Here is a 20,331-nt window from a genome sequence, read left to right as displayed (position 1 = left end):
GAGCTGCTTCAATGAGCCACGACAGAAGCACCGTAACTAAGTGGAATGCTGCCATTTTAAAGTTACTGAATTCACCTGCTGCGTTGTACAGTATAGGGATGTTGCCTGTAGAATAAAACCCTTTTTAAAGACTTCAGGGGATAGTGAGGCTGAGTGAGGAAGAGGAGGCTACTGTAAAAACACTCAATGTCATTATGCCACCAGGTGTCTGCATTTCCACCTTCACACACCAAGCAACTGCTCAAAGTCACTTTTTTCCTGCTGTCTCGCGTTGGCCAACACACACATACACACACCTCTTGACACACTCATGACCCCCCCCTCAACCCCACCCTAAAATGCTGATCCGAGTCAAAATGTGAAGGCAGCAGACAGTCCACGAGGAGCTTCTCTCGTCCCCGCTCTGGTCCCGATCATGGGTTTTTCTCTCTTCCTCCAGATTCTGCTTCTTCTGTTCTCTCAGTGCAAAGGTAGGACACAATCACACATGCATGCACAGAACCAGCACCATTACTGTGAAGCTGCATGCAAGAGCAAAAGTGGAGCTCTGTGCATGTGCACCTTTTTAACCGGATCATTTTTAATTCAAAGAGGTAAACCAAGTTGTGAACAATACCTTTCAGGGAAATTAATTATGATATTTACAAATAAATATATATCATTTGTTTTCACATAATCTTTGCTTTCTACTTGTTGCTGTCCATTTTGACTAATTTAGAAGTATAATTTAAACAGTATTTACTGACCGGCCACAGCCAGCGAGTTCAAGGTGGGAACAACCAGCAACCATTTTCATTATTGTTAAATTATCAGCTCTTTTTTTCTGCGACAACTGGATGTTTCAGTGTAAAAATGTAGCAAAACAGTTACAAATACCTGTGAATGAAAAATGAATGCCTAATTTTGTCAAAGCAACAGTACAAATATTTAATTAAGAAGAGATAAAACTGCCAATTCCCTCATCTGAGTGTATGAATTGTGAATTGTACAAAGTTTGCCTTTTTTCTTTAAAAATGACTTTAAAAGATTGATAATGAGGATAGTTGCAGGCTACTTTTCTGCTGATTAACTAAAGAGTGATGGAACTGGTGGTCACAAGACAAGTCACAAGGAAAGAGTCGGAGTGTGCAAACTGATTCCTGAATGTCACCTGCACAAAAACCTTTGTCTAAAAGATTTCCAGTATTTTTGGATGGTTGGTTTTACCAGACAAAAAGCTGCAGCCTACTGAAGAGGTGTTTCATGTTACATCTTTAAAAGGAAAAATGTGTAATTATTCATTTTAAAATCTATTGAGCACAGTTTGAAAGGCTTAGATTGCTTGAAGTCCCTCATTTAAGTGATGAATTTCTGCAGGATGCCCATTAGAAAACGGTATTTGAGAAAAAGAAAAAGTATTGAATTCAAAGAAAACAAAGTGAAGCGGGCGGTAAATGACTGGATTGTCTTTTCTCTGCTGCTCAGTCTAACACAGGTGTAGGAGCCAGGTGGAGTAAAGCCAGCCTCAACCTGTGCATTGTTCTCACTTGGTGAGAACTGTTGTCCCCTTTCAAAGAACAGCATTGTGGGAGGCAGCCAAGTTAATCTGTGTTCCTATATTAGCTAAAAGGTTCTCTATAGCAGCTTTCATTCCCACCGCAGAGTCAGACACTGGAGTTTCATTCACATCAGCAACACAATACACAATGCAGCACAACACTAAATGACTTCTTCAGCACCTGATGGAGGGGCACGTTTAATGCAGCGGTGTGGAGGCAGGGAAGGAGTTGGGTATCCACTTTACACTGAATTCAATCAGTGGAACAACAACAGCTTCGTCACAACATATAAAGAGCTAAATCAGGCTTCAACTCATGGTCATAAGTAGGAATATAGTCTGAAAGAGTGGCCTCCTTTTTTTGGAGACTTAGAATAAAATGTAAAATAGATCAATGTAAGATCTTAGCTTATATTGATAGCATTTGTCTTCCCGGGATCATCAGAGATTACTATCACAGCTTTAAAAGCTTTGCAAACCAAAATGTTATGTCTTGGTCCCACTCAGAAGGCTGGATTTAACTCAAAGAAAGCTTTTTATCTGAGGATTCTGAGTAGGGAAGATTTCAGCAGGAGTCATGCTGTTGCAAACTATTTCATTTAGAGGTTTCCAAGTGTGAGGCGAGCCTCCCCAGGGCTGCTCCAAACAGTTTCAGGGAGTTTCAGTTCTCAGTGAGTAGAGGAAACAAGAGTTCTACCCTAGCTATTAAAAGAATAACTCAGAAAAAAGCTCAGATGCTTTGTTCTCCAAGTCACAAACTAATAAATACAGTTATAATCAGTTATAATGGTTACCTCAGCTCACTCGCTAAGTGTGGGATTAAACAAATCCAAAGGGCATCCAGGACTGTAAGGAAAGAGAAAAACTTCCTTTTCGTGTTGCTGCATGAAGATTTTGAGCATGAGGTGGTGGTAAGACGAGTAAAAACTTTTTTGTTGCCCCCTTTTCACAAAACGGGGTCTCGTTTCTGTTGTTACATCAAAACAACGGAGAAAAAGAGATGCAATATTTATATTGTGCAACAAACTTTAAAACCACACAAGCAAGAACAAAATGATCAAAAGAGCATCCCCCTGGTTATCCATTTGAGAATGTAACGTAAAGAAGCCACGGTTGCTTCCTTTAACCCTACCTTCCTTTAACGCTTATTTTCAGAGTATTTGAATTAGTTATTGCTGAGGATTTTATCCTAATTTGTGGTGTCAGAGAATTTGTGTTCATCGGATGAACATTTAAAAGAAACTCAAAATGATTAATGCTTTGTGTCTGACTTCTCAAAGTTCAGCTGCATGGAACGAACACGTTAGCAGGTCAGCTGAGAGAGGTTGCTGAATGAGAGAAAAACCCTGCACAGCTCTAATAGAGCGTGAAAGGGAGCTCAATTAATACTCATTTATTAACTTCAGGGGGCCTGCTTGTTTGGTTGAGTGGAAAGCAGTTGTGGACATGAATATACTTCAGCTGAAGCGCTGTTTATGTCTGCATGTGGATCTGACCAGAGTGCTTTACTCTTTCTGCAGCTCAGTGGTGTTACCAGAGCCAGTACTGTGATGACACATGCAAAGGTAAGAGGACGCAGTACATCACAGGTGATGTTGAAAACACAATAAGTTACGCACTTTTATTAAGAGAATAACACTTTCATCGCTTCTTAACTGGGTTTACATAACAACAGTCAGAAAAAGATCATGGTTCAGGATAAGATAGGAGGCCATTTTAACTACAGTACATGCAGTTTCTCTTCCTACATCTACAGGCTGCATTTTCTATTAGGCCATTTCAGCCTGCAGGAATGCTCCATGGGGTCGTATTTAGGTGAAGGACAATCTTATATTATGGTGCCTGCATAACTGGGAAAGTTACTCTTCTCTAATATCCATAACAGCCTTAAAGAAACTTAATGTTGTGACAATCCCACTTTAGAAATGTTCACAAAGGCTTTTTGTTGCCGAAGCTGACACTAATTTCAGGGTCATTTCTTTCAGACACAGCACCGAGTTCAGTGGAACTCTATCAAATGTACAGTGGGGGGAAAACACGACCATTATTATTATTATTACTTGTTTTTTGTTCGCCAACTCGTCGCGCATCAATCAATATAGAAACTAAGTTCAAACACCAACAGGACTGAGCCATTCACATCTCAACTGCCGGGACTTTTCCAGAGAAAAAGAAAATCTGAAAGCAAACAACAGATGGAGGGAATCTGAAAAACCATCACTGTCAGTCGTGATTTTTTTATCACGTCGTAGGAAAACGTGTCTTCTCTTAAGAGACTTACACCTTTGAGCTTTTTCTCCGAGGAGCAGCCGTGTCGCTCATTATGTGTCAGATGTTATGTTGATTATCATCACCATGGTAACCTCAGCAGCCACCTAGAACTCACAGGTGATGGACGTGACTGCTTCTCTCATCTCCGATCTGCTTACAAGTATTGATGGATTAATTGTTTTAAAAGAAATGCAATTTCTCCAGGAATAGCATGTAATAGTTTGGAGTACTCTTTGGAATTAGTTTTTTTTCTATAAATTCAGCATATCGTCCAAAACAAGTGAACACAGTGATGGATGAGTCAAATCCCAGCAGGCCAAATATTCAGGAATAAATGTCTTGACTGAAAAAGGGTGTAAATTCCTCTGTCATTAAGAGTCAAATAACCCAAAAACACTGAAAGTAAGAGACCATGGTGTTCATTCTCAGTGGGGAAAAGCAGTATTAGTTTGCATCTGACATTAGTGGAGGACTGACCTTAGAGAAGACCTTACCAGAAATGGCTCTGATATCCTGTTATTTCAAAGGCACAGAGAGGAAAAGGCCATCGGTGAGGCCTTAAATGTCTCATTGCTGTTTGTGTTGTTTAGACCCAAGCCGCTGGGCAACTCAGTTTCCCAGCTGTGGAGGATTACGCCAGTCACCAATTAACATTGTCACCAGCAAAGTGCACATCAACAGCGCCCTGCCACCCTTCAACTTCATCGGTCACACTGACATTATCAACATTACAGTGGAAAACAAAGGACACTCTGGTAATAAAAAGAACACTTTGCAGACAGGTTTGCTCTGTAAGACATGTATAACACCTGATCTGTGCAGAATGAGAGTTTGACCCTGATAGTCTGGCTTCTCTGCAGCTCACTTTGCCCTGCCTCAGTCAGTGAGGCTGACTGGAGGAGCTCTGCCAGGTACCTACAGAGCTGCCCAGTTTCACTTCCACTGGGGAGGGAACGGCAGACCAGGATCAGAGCACACCATCGACGGAGAGAGATTTCCCATGGAGGTAAAGGAGCCGACATCCGAATAAAAACCGTTACTTACATTCAACAGTGATTATTTCATGTGTCCGATAGGTTTATCAGATAAATAACTCAGTGACTGTTAGTTTATTCATTTCTGCACTGTATGAAGCAGAATTCACAGTAGCCAAAATGTAGTATAAAGTGTACTCCTGCATACTTTAACTCCATCCTGCTCTCTGAACAGCTGCACATTGTCCACATCAAGGAGCCATATGGCTCTCTGGCAGAGGCAGAACACGACATGGCCGGCATAGCTCTGCTCGCCTTCTTGTTTGAGGTAAAGCTTTGGGATATTTTCATCTTTATGACTCCACATTATTAAAACATGTCATAACGTTCATGATGTCTCCTCGCAGGAAACAACAGAAGATCATCCTCATTTGGACAATGTAATTGCTGCTCTGGGCCAAGTACAAAACAATGGTATGGAGTTTTTTCTACTTTAAAGGACACGTGGATGTGACATAAGGAGCTTCTTCATTTATATTAAAGTTTAGATGTTTCAGCAAGCTTACTCGGCACAGGGAATCCAAGAAGCTCCTGGTATCCCCAAGACAGAGGCATCGAATGAACAAAGGGAGACACGTTTGATAGGCAAACTACAAATGGAAGCAAAGTAACCAAAATGTGAGACAAAATGGCAACAAATCACTCCCGGGAAATAAATCCCCTGGTGAGGATGGTTTCCCATCTGAGTTTTATAAAGAGTTCCAAGATCTTCTAGTACCACTTTTGATGGATGTTCTCGAGCAAGGTAGAAGAGAAGGGGGTCTTCCAGACTCCTTTGCCCAAGCTGTTATAACGGTCATCCATAAAAAAGGAAAAGATCCTCTAAAATGTTCTTCCTATAGACCAATTTCACTCCTCAATACTGATTATAAATTAGTTACAAAAATGATAGCAAAGAGATTGGAAAGGTATTTACCCTTTCTGATCAATCCCGATCAAACAGGGTTTATTCTAAATAGATTCTCCACTGATAATTTGAGACGATTGCTTGACATAATCTATATTGCTAATAAAAAAAAGATACCGAGTGTAGCCGTCTCACTTGATGCCGAAAAGGCTTTCGATATGGTTGAATGGCAATACCTTTTTTCTGTCCTTAGGAAGTTCTGTTTTGGTGATGGGTTTGTTAATTTGATATAATCTCTTTATAGATCCCCTCAAGCTAGAGTGGTCACCAATGGGATCACCTCTGACTCATTTAGGCTTTATAGGGGCAACAGACAGGAAGATCCAGTTAGTCCCGCCCTATTTGTGCTCGCTATTGAGCCTTTGGCTGAGGCCATTAGGAAAAATTCTAATATTAGCGGGTTTGAGATAGGTACGGACATACATAAGATTTCGCTTTTTGCAGACGATATCATTTTATTTTTAACCAATCCGGAAAATTCTCTTTGTCGCCTTCAGGACTTATTGGGTAGATACAGTTCAATATCTGGGTACAAAGTTAATTTGGAAAAAAGTGAGGTTTTACCGATTTCTGTATTTGACCACAAAAAAGTAAAAAATGTGTCTAATTTCAAGTGGTCCCCTGAGGGCTTCAAATATTTAGGAATATATGTGGATGGTAACCTCAAAAACCTCTTTAAACTAAATTTACCTAGCCTTCTTCGGAAGGTGACTGAGGATTTAGGAAAATGGATGGACTTACCTCTCACATTATTTGGTAGAATTAATGTCATTAAGATGAATATCCTTCCTAGGTTTCTATATGTGTTTCAATCACTCCCAATTCACATCCCAAACGCATTCTTTATATCTCTTAAAAAAACAATTAGGAAGTTTATCTGGCACGGTAAGCCACCAAGACTTAGTATGGATAAGTTATCGCTGCAATATGAGGATGGAGGTCTCAGGCTCCCTAATTTTCAAATCTACTTTTATGCGGCTCAGTTTAGGTTCTTGGCACAGATGTTTGATGTGCAGGCTCCTCCGTCGTGGCTCAAAATTGAGACAACAGAGATAAAAGAGGAGGTGCCAATAAATTTGCTTTATAAGTGGGATAATAAATCTATTAAGAATGAAACTGACAACCCGTTAATAATTCAGTCAATCCAAATTTGGATTAAAATTCGTGAACTGTTTAGGCTAAAGGGTTCTCTTTCCCCTAAGTCCCCATTATGGGGAAATGGATTGCTACCGAAGATTTTTCAGTCTGGTAGCTTTAGATCCTGGCAGGAAAAGGGTATCTGCCGACTGGAGCACTGTTATGAAAAGGGAGTATTCATGTCATTACAACAGTTAAAAGATAAGTTTAAATTGACAAATAAAGATTTCTTTGGCTACCTCCAAATTCGTGACTTTATAAGAACTGATCAAAAAGGAAGTTGGAAGTTACCGTCTATGTCTCCGGCTGAGGAAATGTGTCATGCCAATCAGCCATTAGATAAAATCATTTCAAGGGTGTATACAGCACTCATGTCAACTTTAACTATATCTGGTATGGATGCTTCCAGAATCAGATGGGAAAAGGATTTGGGTATATCTATTGAGAGGCAGTTATGGAATGATTTGTGCAGGGGGGGTCTCACCTCTACTCTGAATGCTCGATTTAGACTAGTACAATTCAATTTTTTACATCAGTTATATATCACCCCACAAAAATTACATAGATATAATTCTAATATATCACATCTTTGTTTCAGATGTGGCATGGAGGAAGGGACGTTCCTCCATGCCACCTGGCAATGCTCTAAGTTGCAGGATTTTTGGAAGGGGGTTTGTGAAACATTATCAGACATTCATGGCACCATGATTCCAACAGACCCGGAGATTTGTTTATTAGGGAACTTTACAAATTCCAATCTAAAGACTGTTTATGGTAAGAAACTTACAGAGGTCCTTTTGGCAATTGCTAAGAAATGTATTACAACAAAATGGAAATCGGATGCCCCCATCCCAATTAAAATGTGGTTGGGTGAGATTAATAGATGTGTGACACTTGAAAAAATAACCTACTGGATGCAAGGTAGAGGTGGGACTTTTAATAAAATATGGCAACCATTTTTGAGGCATATGCAAAATCTACCAGCACAGTGGATTGACTGACCGTCATGTTATCGAGCTGGACTCGACAAGATATATGAGAGAATCTGATACCATCTGTCTTTCGATATATTCTTGATTTATATATATTTTTCTATCCTTATGGATTATACCCCCCCCCCCAGCCCCTCTTGTCATTTGGTTATTTTGTTATATTGTTGTGAGTGTATTTTACTTTAAGTATGTCTTATTGTTTGAATTGTGTCTTATTGTGATGTCATTATTAAAAATTTAAAATAAAATATTCTAAAAAAAATGGCAAGAAAGACAAACAAAGTTCCTAGAAAACCTAAACTTGCCACAAAGTAATGCAAACGGCCATCATCGGTATGACCAAAGATATGGAAATGCTAACAAATGGATACAAACTGAAAATAAGGAGATGATAAATAAGCTTGAGACACAAAAATAGCTGAATGAGTGAAAAGAAAATGAGCAGAATATGACCCAAATCTTTTCTGTAAAAACGTCTGTCTCTGTCTCCTCAATCTGTCCAAGCTTGAATCTAGAGTTCACATTTTGAATCCATAGAATAGCTTTACTGAGTCCTAACTTGGCTCTCTTTGACTTCTCTCCATTTCTCGCTGAGTCAAGGCAGCAGCACAGTGATCCCAAACTTCCGCCTCAGTGATGTCATCCCAGTTGCTAAGGACCTGCACAGTTACTACCGCTACGTGGGCTCCATGACGACGCCAGGGTGTGAGCAGGCGGTCGCGTGGACCGTGTTTCACAGGACCCTGTCCATCAGCAGTGGACAGGTGACCAACCTCTTTACCTTTTGCACAGCCTTCTGATATGCAGGCCTCAGACATCCTGTTAGAGATTTGAGACACAAGAAAAATGTTTCTCAGTTACAGCCCGATAAAACTGAGGTCTCTTGTGACGAGGAGCAGAGTGTAAAGTAAAGGCCTAAAGTGTGAGCAATCAGTGCAGCTAAATGTGACAGAGTTTCTCCCCGGTCAGTAACACTTTCCCCCTGCTTCACAGCTGAATGCCATAGTTAAGCAGTGCCGATTCTGGACAGGACTGCCCATGACAGACATCTTCAGACCCACACAGCCTCTGGATGGCAGAGTCGTGTACTGCTCCAAGTCGGGTACAGCCCAGAAGAGTGTGATCCACTTGCGGTTCAGTGTTTTCTCAGTCATCCTTGCAACAATGACTCTGATGCACTAAGTCAGCACCCGTGTTCACGTGATTTAACCGACAAAGGCAAAGCAACTCTGGGGAGATCATGACATATTTGTAAAAAGCCTCTGAAGTGTCCCAGTGGGGAAATATTTCACACTGATGTCCATGCACTTTGCACACATGCAACCTCTACATGCAGTTGATGTTATACTCGTGTCAGATGTCATTTATACTCAGTCGTGTACACCTATCATCCCATGTTCATAATCTTAACTCCAGTAAGCCGAGTCAGATCAGCAGCAGCTCTGCTAGTTAGCTCTGTGGATCAGAGGACTCATTGTGTCAGTGTTGGCACACTATTCAAACTTTATGCTGAATATTGTTCATGCATTTAAGTATATCATACACATAGGGAATGCACATGTCCATCACCAATTTGCTTTGGGTGTCCTGCAGAGTTTATCCAGCCAGTTAGTGATATATCTCCAGGTTGTTTGAGGAATGATGCTTAATAACAGCAGGTGATCCTCCGGATTATTTATGGCAAGCGAGTGCGAGTTCCCCCTTACCTTCTTCGTATTTCTTGTTGTGTGAGAACACATCTCTAACAAATAAATCTCCTGCTGTGTGAACGGGTTTGAACAGCACCCGTAGAAGAAGTCTTAACCTAATTCTCTGCACATAAATCCGAAAATCTCAGGTGTTCATGTGTGAAAACTCCTTCAGTCCCTGGAGTTTTCCTCTGGCACCACCACAAGATTCACATTAGTGCTTTAGGGACAGATATCTCAAAAAGTAGTGGATGTTTTGTTATGTAACAAGTAAAATGCATTTCATATACCCCTGAGGAAAATAGAATAGCCTTTACTTCATATGTGTCTCTGTAATCAGGCCAAAATGTCAATTTATCTTAAAGCTTTCTCATGTGCTTCAGATGCGTCTTCTGTTAAATACTGATGAGCTAATGCCGTTTTCCCACTGCTGCTTGCATTAATGCAGACTCATATCTTGTTGCTTTAAATAGGAATGACTCTATAATCTTTGGTTTTTAATTAGTAAATATGTAGCATCATGTAAAGGAGATATTTTTACTCAGAAGGCCTTAATGCCAACATTTTTAATGTTTGATGTCATTCTCAGATCTTTTCATTTTATATCTACGCATTAAGGCTTTATAGTACTTCAGTCTTCAATAAAACAGAAGTGTGATGATGTCTAAAGTTAGGGAAGTATATCAAGGATTTTCTTTCCTTCCCTTTTTCTAATATATGACTTTTCCTCAAGCGTTAGCGGCTACATTTACATTTTCTACCATCTTCATCTATTTTAATAATACAATCAAACATGGTGTCAGATTATTAAGGCACTTCTTAGATATACTTTACTTTGTTTATACATGACATTGTTCACGTACTGTTTCATAATCAACATGCAATCAAGGTGTGTAAATGAATTTGGGGAGAAATGTAACAACAGATTTATAATAATGAACAATAAATGGACAGTGCAAACCAGTGGATTTGTTTGTCTTTGGACGATTCATTTAGCTTTGAGATTTTCATGGATCCTAGAGTTTCAATTTAATAAGTTGAATTCATTGAAATGAAATGAACTTAATTAGCTAAAAGGAAGATCATTTCAGGTGGTTTGATCATTAGAATGGTCTCAGTCTTAATGCAGCGGTCAGTAACAACACTCTATTTATTTTGTCAACCACGGTCGGGTAAAACTTGAACATGATCAATACAAAACATCCTGAGATCACATCAGGCTGGCATGTTCACTTAAAGAGGAGACAGTAGTATGTTTCAAAAGGCAATGTGGTTTTCAGCTTACAAAATAATTCACTTTGACCTCAGTCTGACAGCTCAGACTTATAGAAATTGTTGCAGTAAACCTGATTCAAAATCTTAAGGGCAGAAGTCACGGTGCCAGTTTCTTCAGCCAGTTCCTCAGGTGTTCCACCTGCGCAGCAACGCTACTCTTGGCTGTGCCTCCAGGGGCGCTATACTGCTCCACGCTGCTCCTGTAGTCCCACACCGAGGATACGTCACTTCCAAACAGAGGGCTGAAGCACACAGAGAGAAGACAAGGACAGGGGATTGAGATTACAAGAGAGAAATGGCTGAAGGGGGAGTGTTGTGAGCATGGCAGGAAAAAACAGCAGCCCCTGTCCTGCTCACTGAAACAACAGTTTGCAGTTTTATACACTTTTAGGTTGTGAGTATGTAGGACTGTGAAGAAGCCAGCCACCTAACAGAAGTCAAGTCTTCGACAGTGAGTTGATTCAAGGCGATGTTTTTGGATTCAGCTGTAAACACGGCTTTGCCAGAGATACCGTGGGCCTCCCTGAATGGCACCTGCAACACAGAACATCAGAGTCACACACCTCCATTTGGTTCTCTTCAGAGTTATACCCCGTGTGAACTCTGCCGCAGGGGAAGAGAGAAGTCAGAACAACACAGAGACAGCTTTCTGCGGTTGGAAAGTGCACAAAATAAATCCATAAATAAAACAGCTGGTAGACCGCAGCTGGACCAGAAGCGGGACACAAGCTACAAATGAAGCCATGAAAGCAAGGACTAAATGACCAATAAACGAGTTACATGCAGCTTGAGCAACTAGAACAAAACAAAAATGTTTACATCTCTGAAGTAATGGGGATTTTTTTTTTTTTTTTTTTACTTCTTGCTCTGGCACCACTCACCCCCTTCCTCACAAGGTAATAGGCCAGGTCAGTCGCCAACATGTCAGGACTGAGGGCAGCTTCCATCACACTCTGGTTGATCTGAAACACAGGAGAAGAAAAGAAAGAAAAAAGGCTGAAAGTCTATAACAATTTCTTTTTTTTTTTTTCAAGAAAGAAAGGTCCAAAACAAAGCCAAAGGTCCAAGACAAAACCAAAGGTCTAAAACAAAACCAAAGGCCCAAAACAAAACCAAAGGCCCAAAACAAAACCAAAGGCCCCAAGACAAAACCAAAGGTCTAAAACAAAACCAAAGGCCCCAAGACAAAACCAAAGGCCCCAAGACAAAACCAAAGGCCCCAAGACAAAACCAAAGGCCCCAAGACAAAACCAAAGGTCTAAAACAAAAACAAAGGCCCCAAGACAAAACCAAAGGCCCCAAGACAAAACCAAAGGTCTAAAACAAAACCAAAGGCCCCAAGACAAAACCAAAGGCCCCAAGACAAAACCAAAGGCCTAAAACAAAACCAAAGGTCCAAAACAAAACCAAAGGCCCCAAGACAAAACCAAAGGTCTAAAACAAAACCAAAGGCCTAAAACAAAACCAAAGGCCCAAAACAAAACCAAAGGTCCAAAACAAAACCAAAGGAACCTAAACAAAACCAAAGGTCCAAAACCAAACCAAAGGAACCTAAACAAAACCAAAGGTCCAAAACCAAACCAAAGGAACCTAAACAAAACCAAAGGTCCAAAACAAAACCAAAGGTCCAAAACAAAACCAAAGGAACCTAAACAAAACCAAAGGAACCTAAACAAAACCAAAGGCCCAAAACAAAACCAAAGGTCCAAAACAAAGCCAAAGGAACCTAAACAAAACCAAAGGTCCAAAACAAAACCAAAGGTCCAAAACAAAACCAAAGGAACCTAAACAAAACCAAAGGAACCTAAACAAAACCAAAGGCCCAAAACAAAACCAAAGGTCCAAAACAAAGCCAAAGGAACCTAAACAAAACCAAAGGTCCAAAACCAAACCAAAGGAACCTAAACAAAACCAAAGGTCCAAAACAAAACCAAAGGTCCAAAACAAAACCAAAGGAACCTAAACAAAACCAAAGGAACCTAAACAAAACCAAAGGCCCAAAACAAAACCAAAGGTCCAAAACAAAGCCAAAGGTCCAAAACAAAGCCAAAGGTCTAAAACAAAACCAAAGGTCCAAAACAAAACCAAAGGGACCTAAACAAAACCAAAGGTCCAAAACAAAACCAAAGGTCCAAAACAAAACCAAAGGCCCTAAACAAAACCAAAGGCCCTAAACAAAACCAAAGGTCCAAAACAAAACCAAAGTTCCAAAACAAAACCAAAGGTCCAAAACAAAACCAAAGGCCCCAAGACAAAACCAAAGGTCTAAAACAAAACCAAAGGCCCTAAACAAAACCAAAGGTCTAAAACAAAACCAAAGGCCCAAAACAAAACCAAAGGTCCAAAACAAAACCAAAGGCCCCAAGACAAAACCAAAGGTCTAAAACAAAACCAAAGGTCCAAAACCAAACCAAAGGAACCTAAACAAAACCAAAGGTCCAAAACCAAACCAAAGGAACCTAAACAAAACCAAAGGTCCAAAACAAAACCAAAGGTCCAAAACAAAACCAAAGGAACCTAAACAAAACCAAAGGAACCTAAACAAAACCAAAGGCCCAAAACAAAACCAAAGGTCCAAAACAAAGCCAAAGGAACCTAAACAAAACCAAAGGTCCAAAACAAAACCAAAGGTCCAAAACAAAACCAAAGGAACCTAAACAAAACCAAAGGAACCTAAACAAAACCAAAGGCCCAAAACAAAACCAAAGGTCCAAAACAAAGCCAAAGGAACCTAAACAAAACCAAAGGTCCAAAACCAAACCAAAGGAACCTAAACAAAACCAAAGGTCCAAAACAAAACCAAAGGTCCAAAACAAAACCAAAGGAACCTAAACAAAACCAAAGGAACCTAAACAAAACCAAAGGCCCAAAACAAAACCAAAGGTCCAAAACAAAGCCAAAGGTCCAAAACAAAGCCAAAGGTCTAAAACAAAACCAAAGGTCCAAAACAAAACCAAAGGGACCTAAACAAAACCAAAGGTCCAAAACAAAACCAAAGGTCCAAAACAAAACCAAAGGCCCTAAACAAAACCAAAGGCCCTAAACAAAACCAAAGGTCCAAAACAAAACCAAAGGTCCAAAACAAAACCAAAGGCCCCAAGACAAAACCAAAGGTCTAAAACAAAACCAAAGGCCCTAAACAAAACCAAAGGTCTAAAACAAAACCAAAGGCCCAAAACAAAACCAAAGGTCCAAAACAAAACCAAAGGCCCCAAGACAAAACCAAAGGTCTAAAACAAAACCAAAGGCCCTAAACAAAACCAAAGGCCCTAAACAAAACCAAAGGTCTAAAACAAAACCAAAGGTCTAAAACAAAACCAAAGGTCTAAAACAAAACCAAAGGTCTAAAACAAAACCAAAGGTCCAAAACAAAACCAAAGGTCTAAAACAAAACCAAAGGCCCTAAACAAAACCAAAGGTCTAAAACAAAACCAAAGGCCCAAAACAAAACTAAAGGTCCAAAACAAAACCAAAGGCCCTAAGACAAAACCAAAGGTCTAAAACAAAACCAAAGGCCCTAAACAAAACCAAAGGCCCTAAACAAAACCAAAGGTCTAAAACAAAACCAAAGGTCCAAAACAAAACCAAAGGAACCTAAACAAAACCAAAGGTCCAAAACAAAACCAAAGGTCTAAAACAAAACCAAAGGAACCTAAACAAAACCAAAGGCCCTAAACAAAACCAAAGGTCTAAAACAAAACCAAAGGAACCTAAACAAAGCCAAAGGCCCAAAACAAAACCAAAGGTCCAAAACAAAGCCAAAGGTCCAAAACAAAACCAAAGGGACCTAAACAAAACCAAAGGTCCAAAACAAAACCAAAGGTCCAAAACAAAACCAAAGGCCCTAAACAAAACCAAAGGTCCAAAACAAAACCAAAGGCCTCAAGACAAAACCAAAGGTCTAAAACAAAACCAAAGGCCCTAAACAAAACCAAAGGTCTAAAACAAAACTAAAGGTCCAAAACAAAATCAAAGGCCCCAAGACAAAACCAAAGGCCCTAAACAAAACCAAAGGTCTAAAACAAAACCAAAGGTCTAAAACAAAACCAAAGGTCCAAAACAAAACCAAAGGTCCAAAACAAAACCAAAGGTCTAAAACAAAACCAAAGGTCTAAAACAAAACCAAAGGCCCTAAACAAAACCAAAGGTCTAAAACAAAACCAAAGGTCCAAAACAAAACCAAAGGAACCTAAACAAAACCAAAGGTCTAAAACAAAACCAAAGGCCCAAAACAAAACCAAAGGTCCAAAACAAAACCAAAGGCCCCAAGACAAAACCAAAGGTCTAAAACAAAACCAAAGGCCCTAAACAAAACCAAAGGCCCAAAACAAAACCAAAGGTCCAAAACAAAACCAAAGGCCCTAAACAAAACCAAAGGTCTAAAACAAAACCAAAGGCCCAAAACAAAACTAAAGGTCCAAAACAAAACCAAAGGCCCCAAGACAAAACCAAAGGTCTAAAACAAAACCAAAGGCCCTAAACAAAACCAAAGGTCTAAAACAAAACCAAAGGCCCTAAACAAAACCAAAGATCTAAAACAAAACCAAAGGTCCAAAACAAAACCAAAGGTCTAAAACAAAACCAAAGGTCTAAAACAAAACCAAAGGCCCTAAACAAAACCAAAGGTCTAAAACAAAACCAAAGGAACCTAAACAAAACCAAAGGTCCAAAACAAAACCAAAGGTCCAAAACAAAACCAAAGGCCCAAAACAAAACCAAAGGCCCCAAGACAAAACCAAAGGTCCAAAAAAAACCCAAAGGAACCTAAACCAAACCAAAGGTCCAAAACAAAGCCCTGGCATTTGTGTCTCCACAATCACAAGTTTCCAGCATGTGTATCAGTGCAACCAAGCTTGTTTTTAAAATGTGTTTTTCTTTTCTTTTTTAATGTGACAACAGCATCCAAATTTCCCCAAAATAAAGGAAAAACAGATTCTTTCTGGCAAAAGATCCTCAGCCTTTTAATGGCAAACAGAAACCCTTTAGATTTGGTGCAGGATTACAAAGTACCTGTTCAGTTATTGTTGTTTATGGTTTTCTTGCCCAATGTTGGAAGAATTCAGAGGATTTTTGTCCCTTTTTATAAGATAACATATTAGATTACTTTATTGTCGTGTAGTCATTGTCACACAAAATACACAAAATTACTCCTCTGCATTTGACCCATCCAGGTTGGCACCTGCACATGCACACGCACAGGAGACAGATGCCATACAGTGGAGCGGTGGGCAGCCATTCACAGCGCCCGTGGAGCATGGGGGTACAGTGCCTTGCTCAAGGGCACCTCGGCTGTCAGTTCACCAATCTCTTTGAGCAGTGAGAGTGGGAATCGAACCGCCAACCTGCAGGTTATTGGACTACCCACTCTCACCACTGAGCCCCCGTAACTAGAAAAACAGATACAAAACCCTTTATTAATTACTTTTAGAAGATTAAGAGGAGTGAACTCTGACCTTAAGAGTCGACATGACTCCAGCTGTCACCTGCAGCACGGCATGAACAGTGTCAAAGCATTCAAACATGGCCTCCTTATCCTCCTGAGACAGACAGGGAAGTCAAAGAGAAAGTGTACAGATCTGTTTTGGTTTTTGTCTTGTGAATTGAAATGACACAGAGTACAGATGTAGTTTCATACCTGCAGGTCTTTGTTGTAAGTACTGGGCAGGCCTTTCAGGGTCATCATGAATCCCGCACACTGAAATGCAAAATAAAACACAAGTAAACCAAGAGTTCTAATCTCAGAAGAAAGTAGTAAAATCTGTCAGGCAGCGAGAGTTTAAGGCCCAATCCCAATTCTATTTTCTACCCCTTCGCCTACCCCTCGCCCCTACCCCTCGCCCCTTCAAACGTAGGGGTAGGCGAAGGGCTAGGAATGTCACCCCTTCGAATTGGGACAGCACTTCACACTCACGAACGTAATAAGTCCGCGCCGTCAGTTGTTACGTAACCAAAAGCGACAGCTTTAGCCAGAAGTAAACAAACATGACCGGTGCTGTGGTGTTCGCGCTGTCCTGGGCTATTCGGATATTTTTAGAAATATCTGCGTCGAATCGACGGAGTGCCATCAGGCGAAGGCGTCTTCGACATGTGGGAGCATTGCTGGATCTTGTTACGGTATGTAGAATGAGAAATTAATGCAAATAACGTGTGTGAGTGAGCAGCTGGTAGCTTCCAGAGCCGGCGTGTGAATATGATAATGTGTGTGTGTGTTAAAGTGCTTCTAACTGTACATTTGTGATATCGTGTAATATAGAAACAATTTGCTTGTCTCGTTGGATTTGCTGATTTATTGACTGGAGTAGTATCCTAACCTGGCTAACCTAGCTGAAAACATAAGCTAACGTTTAGCCTTTGTTACTCGCCTCGTTCCGTTTGGAATAAACAATGCGTTTTTGAAGCGGTTTTCTTTGTACCAGGTTCAGATTTGATGACTTAAATAAATGCACTGCATTGTGTGTGCTATCAATGTGTTGGTTTGGGAGGATGAAAGCCTGATCTTTCCATGTTTTTCTTTCCAGCAGACGGGTCGTCCTACAAATTATTGCCCATTGGACCACAACATGTACCCCAATTTTTTTGTTATCCCTTGTATAATAAATCTCTTCATACCAATATCCGTTCCAGTCGTTAATATGATGTTGATGTGATAATCATGCTCACAAACCTTTTGTCCTTAATTTCTTTTATTAGGCTCAAATTACAGACTGGTAAGGCAGCTTGTTTTCAGAAATAACAGCTTAAAGTGTCTGCTGCAAATATGGACAATAAACAGTATGAATATAAACAATATGAATATAAACGGGCTGTAGGAGCCATACATTGATTTTGAGTTGTTTTATTTTGTATTCTATTTTTTGTTTGCACATGCATGACGTCAGCAGGAGGCTGTCGCCGGTATCTGTTGGGTGGCACTTTGGGTGTGTTTTTCCTTTAAATGAGCAGGTGAGCTCAGCTGTGAGGGGATGAGCTTGGATCATGGCGGCTGGGTGAGCTTGGGGAAAAACTTTTTGTTGACCGTAAACGTAAACGTAACCGTAACCGTAAACGTAAGCATAATATTAACTGCACTGTCAGAGGCATCCTTGCACGGCTTGTGAAATGCATCAAAAGGAAGTAAGTGTCTGTCTTTTATGTACAAGCTTGTGAGATGGAGCAATAAACAACACCATTTGTGCAATAGTACTGCGTGACGCGTCTTCAGTAGTAAAACCCCATGTCTTAGCCGGCCGCGGCGTTTGTATTGGTTTTTTAGTTTATACGCCGCAATATTTTGTCAACAAAAAAAGTTTTGTTTAAGCGCAGATTTAAGTGTAATGTCGGGATACGCTGGATGTTTGAGATCGCCTTCCCAGTTACAAACATAGACGTGAATGCGCGCTAGACTCCCATTCATTCACAATACTGCTGCTACTACACTCATTTTGTCATCATACTCGCCTCCGTTGAAAGTTACAGTAAACATTTTGGATTAGATTTGTTGTCAATGCATGAATGTATTCCCTGCTAGGCTAAGCGGTATATTCACATAAGGTGATGTGCTGGTTTATTTGTTTGGGACTTTTGCAGTTTTTCTTTCGTGTGTCAAGCGGGTGAAGCTTTGTGCTTGGGAGTACCGCCGTAGTTCTGGTTCAGACAGTCAGTCTGGTTCGAGACTATCGGTATTTAGGTACATAAATACCCACTGCTAGTATGCACAGAAGACTAGGGTTGAGTTAGCTTAGCTCCACTGGAAAGTTAGAGGGAACGACAACGCATTGTACATTGTTCACGTGGAAACACAGGCGCTGTGTGGTCAGTAAAGCAGCTATTTTTGTGATGTGTTTTTTGGATTAATTTTGTGATTTATAAAAAAAAAAAAAAAAAATGGAGTCAAGTGTTGGAAATGAAACGAGTGAGAAGAGACAAACAAAACTTACACCCAAAGCTTTTGAACTTAAATTGGAAAAGCTCCAAGAAGAGCGCCAAGCTAAAGTAAGAAAGATCAAAGGTGTAATAAAAGAAATTAATTGCCTAATGCAAAGTGCTGACAATGCTGAAAGGGTAAAATCATATCTTGGAAATATTTCAAGTTTGTTCTTAGAAGCAACTCATCTTCATGGTGTTGTGATTCCTATGCTCCCGCCGGAAGAACAAGAAAACCAAAACACATGGTTTCACAGTGTTGGAGAACATAAGACTGCGTTTGTGGAGGAAGCAAATAAATGGCTGTTTGATATGCAAGATGTCCCAGATGCACTAGCAGAGGATGCTGTTGCACCATGTTTGGGGTCTGTTTCAAATAACAATGAAAATATGGATAACACAGTTGAAGATGACATTAGACCAAGTGACAGTGTATCTAATGTATCCGGGAGATCAAAGAAATGCAGTACAGGGGTGAGCAAATCTTTGTCCTCTACATCGTCAGCCAGGTGGAGGGCTGAGGCTGAAACAGCTGCTCTTATGGCTCGTCAGAAGCTGCTGAGGGAGAAGCATGCTATGGAGGAGCAGCAGGAACAACTGAGGAGGAAAATGGAGGAACAACAGGAACAACTGAGAAGGAAAATGGAGGAGCAGCAGGAACAACTGAGGAGGAAAATGGAGGAGCAGCAGGAACAACTGAGGAGGAAAATGGAGGAGCAGCAGGAACTCTTGAGAAGAAAGAAGGAGGAGCTGGATATAGAGCTGGCAGCTTCCATGGCTAAGGTGAGCGTGTTAAAAGCTTCAGAAGGGTCTCGTGTGTCACGCAGGTCTGCTAGGTCGGATGGGATGAACTCCTATTTGAAGGAAAGCAAGAGAATGCAGTTAAATGTTGATGCTGCAGCGTTTGTGCCTGAGCTCACCACACAGCCATCGACCATGAGGGCTGAAGATCTTGTTTTGCCCTCAAGTTATGCTGCTGTGAGGCCCAAGACGCACAACAAAATGGAGCTGCCCACTCTGCCCACTGCTGTGACTGCTCTGCCCACTGCTGTGACTGGTCTGCCCACTGCTGTGACTGCTCTGCCCACTCTGCCCACTGCTAGGATTGGAGCTGGTCTGCATGCATCACCTGAAGGTGCATTACATCCATCACGTCCTCACCTTCAGCTGGACCCAGCTGCATCTGCAATGGAGAATAATTCGGAGCAGCGTTTTCTCACTGTTTTGGAGAGGCAAAATCAAATAACATCTTTATTGGTTGAACAACAGTCACTTTTCCTCTTACCTAGCGAGATCTGCAGGTTTTTGATGGAGATCCACTGCAGTACCAAACTTTCATACGAGGATTTGAGCACAACATTGAAGGAAGAACACAGAGTCACAAGGACCGTCTGTATTACCTCGAGCAATATACTAGAGGTCAGCCCAAGGATTTGGTCAGAAGCTGCCAATATCTGCCATCTTCCCATGGATACACCAAGGCAAAGTCACTACTTCTGGAGCATTTTGGTGACCCATTCAAAGTGGCTGCCGCCTACATGGATAAAGTGCTTTTATGGCCGATCGTTAAGGCTGAGGACATCAAGGC

The 20,331-nt window shown here is 40.7% G+C and overlaps 2 protein-coding genes across 2 annotated transcripts in view; one reads left to right on the top strand and one right to left on the bottom strand.

The window, feature by feature from the left end:
* The first annotated feature begins 330 nt into the window (after window positions 1–330).
* ca4c (carbonic anhydrase IV c) lies at window positions 331–10,529 on the top strand. The gene is made up of 8 exons (XM_075487002.1): window positions 331–470; window positions 3,058–3,102; window positions 4,399–4,563; window positions 4,669–4,814; window positions 5,018–5,110; window positions 5,190–5,256; window positions 8,479–8,642; window positions 8,872–10,529. Exons 1-8 carry the CDS (start codon window positions 416–418, stop codon window positions 9,058–9,060), a joined length of 924 nt encoding a protein of 307 aa, XP_075343117.1. The 5' UTR covers window positions 331–415; the 3' UTR covers window positions 9,061–10,529.
* The window catches only part of asl (argininosuccinate lyase), a 22,539-nt gene continuing 12,573 nt past the window's right edge, over window positions 10,366–20,331 (bottom strand). The window contains exons 12-16 of the mRNA XM_075487001.1: window positions 16,477–16,536; window positions 16,295–16,378; window positions 11,723–11,803; window positions 11,269–11,375; window positions 10,366–11,083 (exon numbers count right to left, since the gene is read on the bottom strand). Of these exons, the coding sequence (XP_075343116.1) occupies window positions 10,939–11,083; window positions 11,269–11,375; window positions 11,723–11,803; window positions 16,295–16,378; window positions 16,477–16,536 (477 nt within the window). The 3' untranslated portion in view covers window positions 10,366–10,938. The remainder of the gene's footprint in view (window positions 11,084–11,268; window positions 11,376–11,722; window positions 11,804–16,294; window positions 16,379–16,476; window positions 16,537–20,331) is intronic.

The sequence above is a fragment of the Odontesthes bonariensis genome, chromosome 16 (assembly GCF_027942865.1).
Source record: "Odontesthes bonariensis isolate fOdoBon6 chromosome 16, fOdoBon6.hap1, whole genome shotgun sequence".
Classification (NCBI taxonomy): Eukaryota; Metazoa; Chordata; class Actinopteri; order Atheriniformes; family Atherinopsidae; genus Odontesthes; species Odontesthes bonariensis.
Note: the sequence above shows the minus strand (reverse complement) of the source record. Positions and strands in the feature narration are given on the sequence as shown.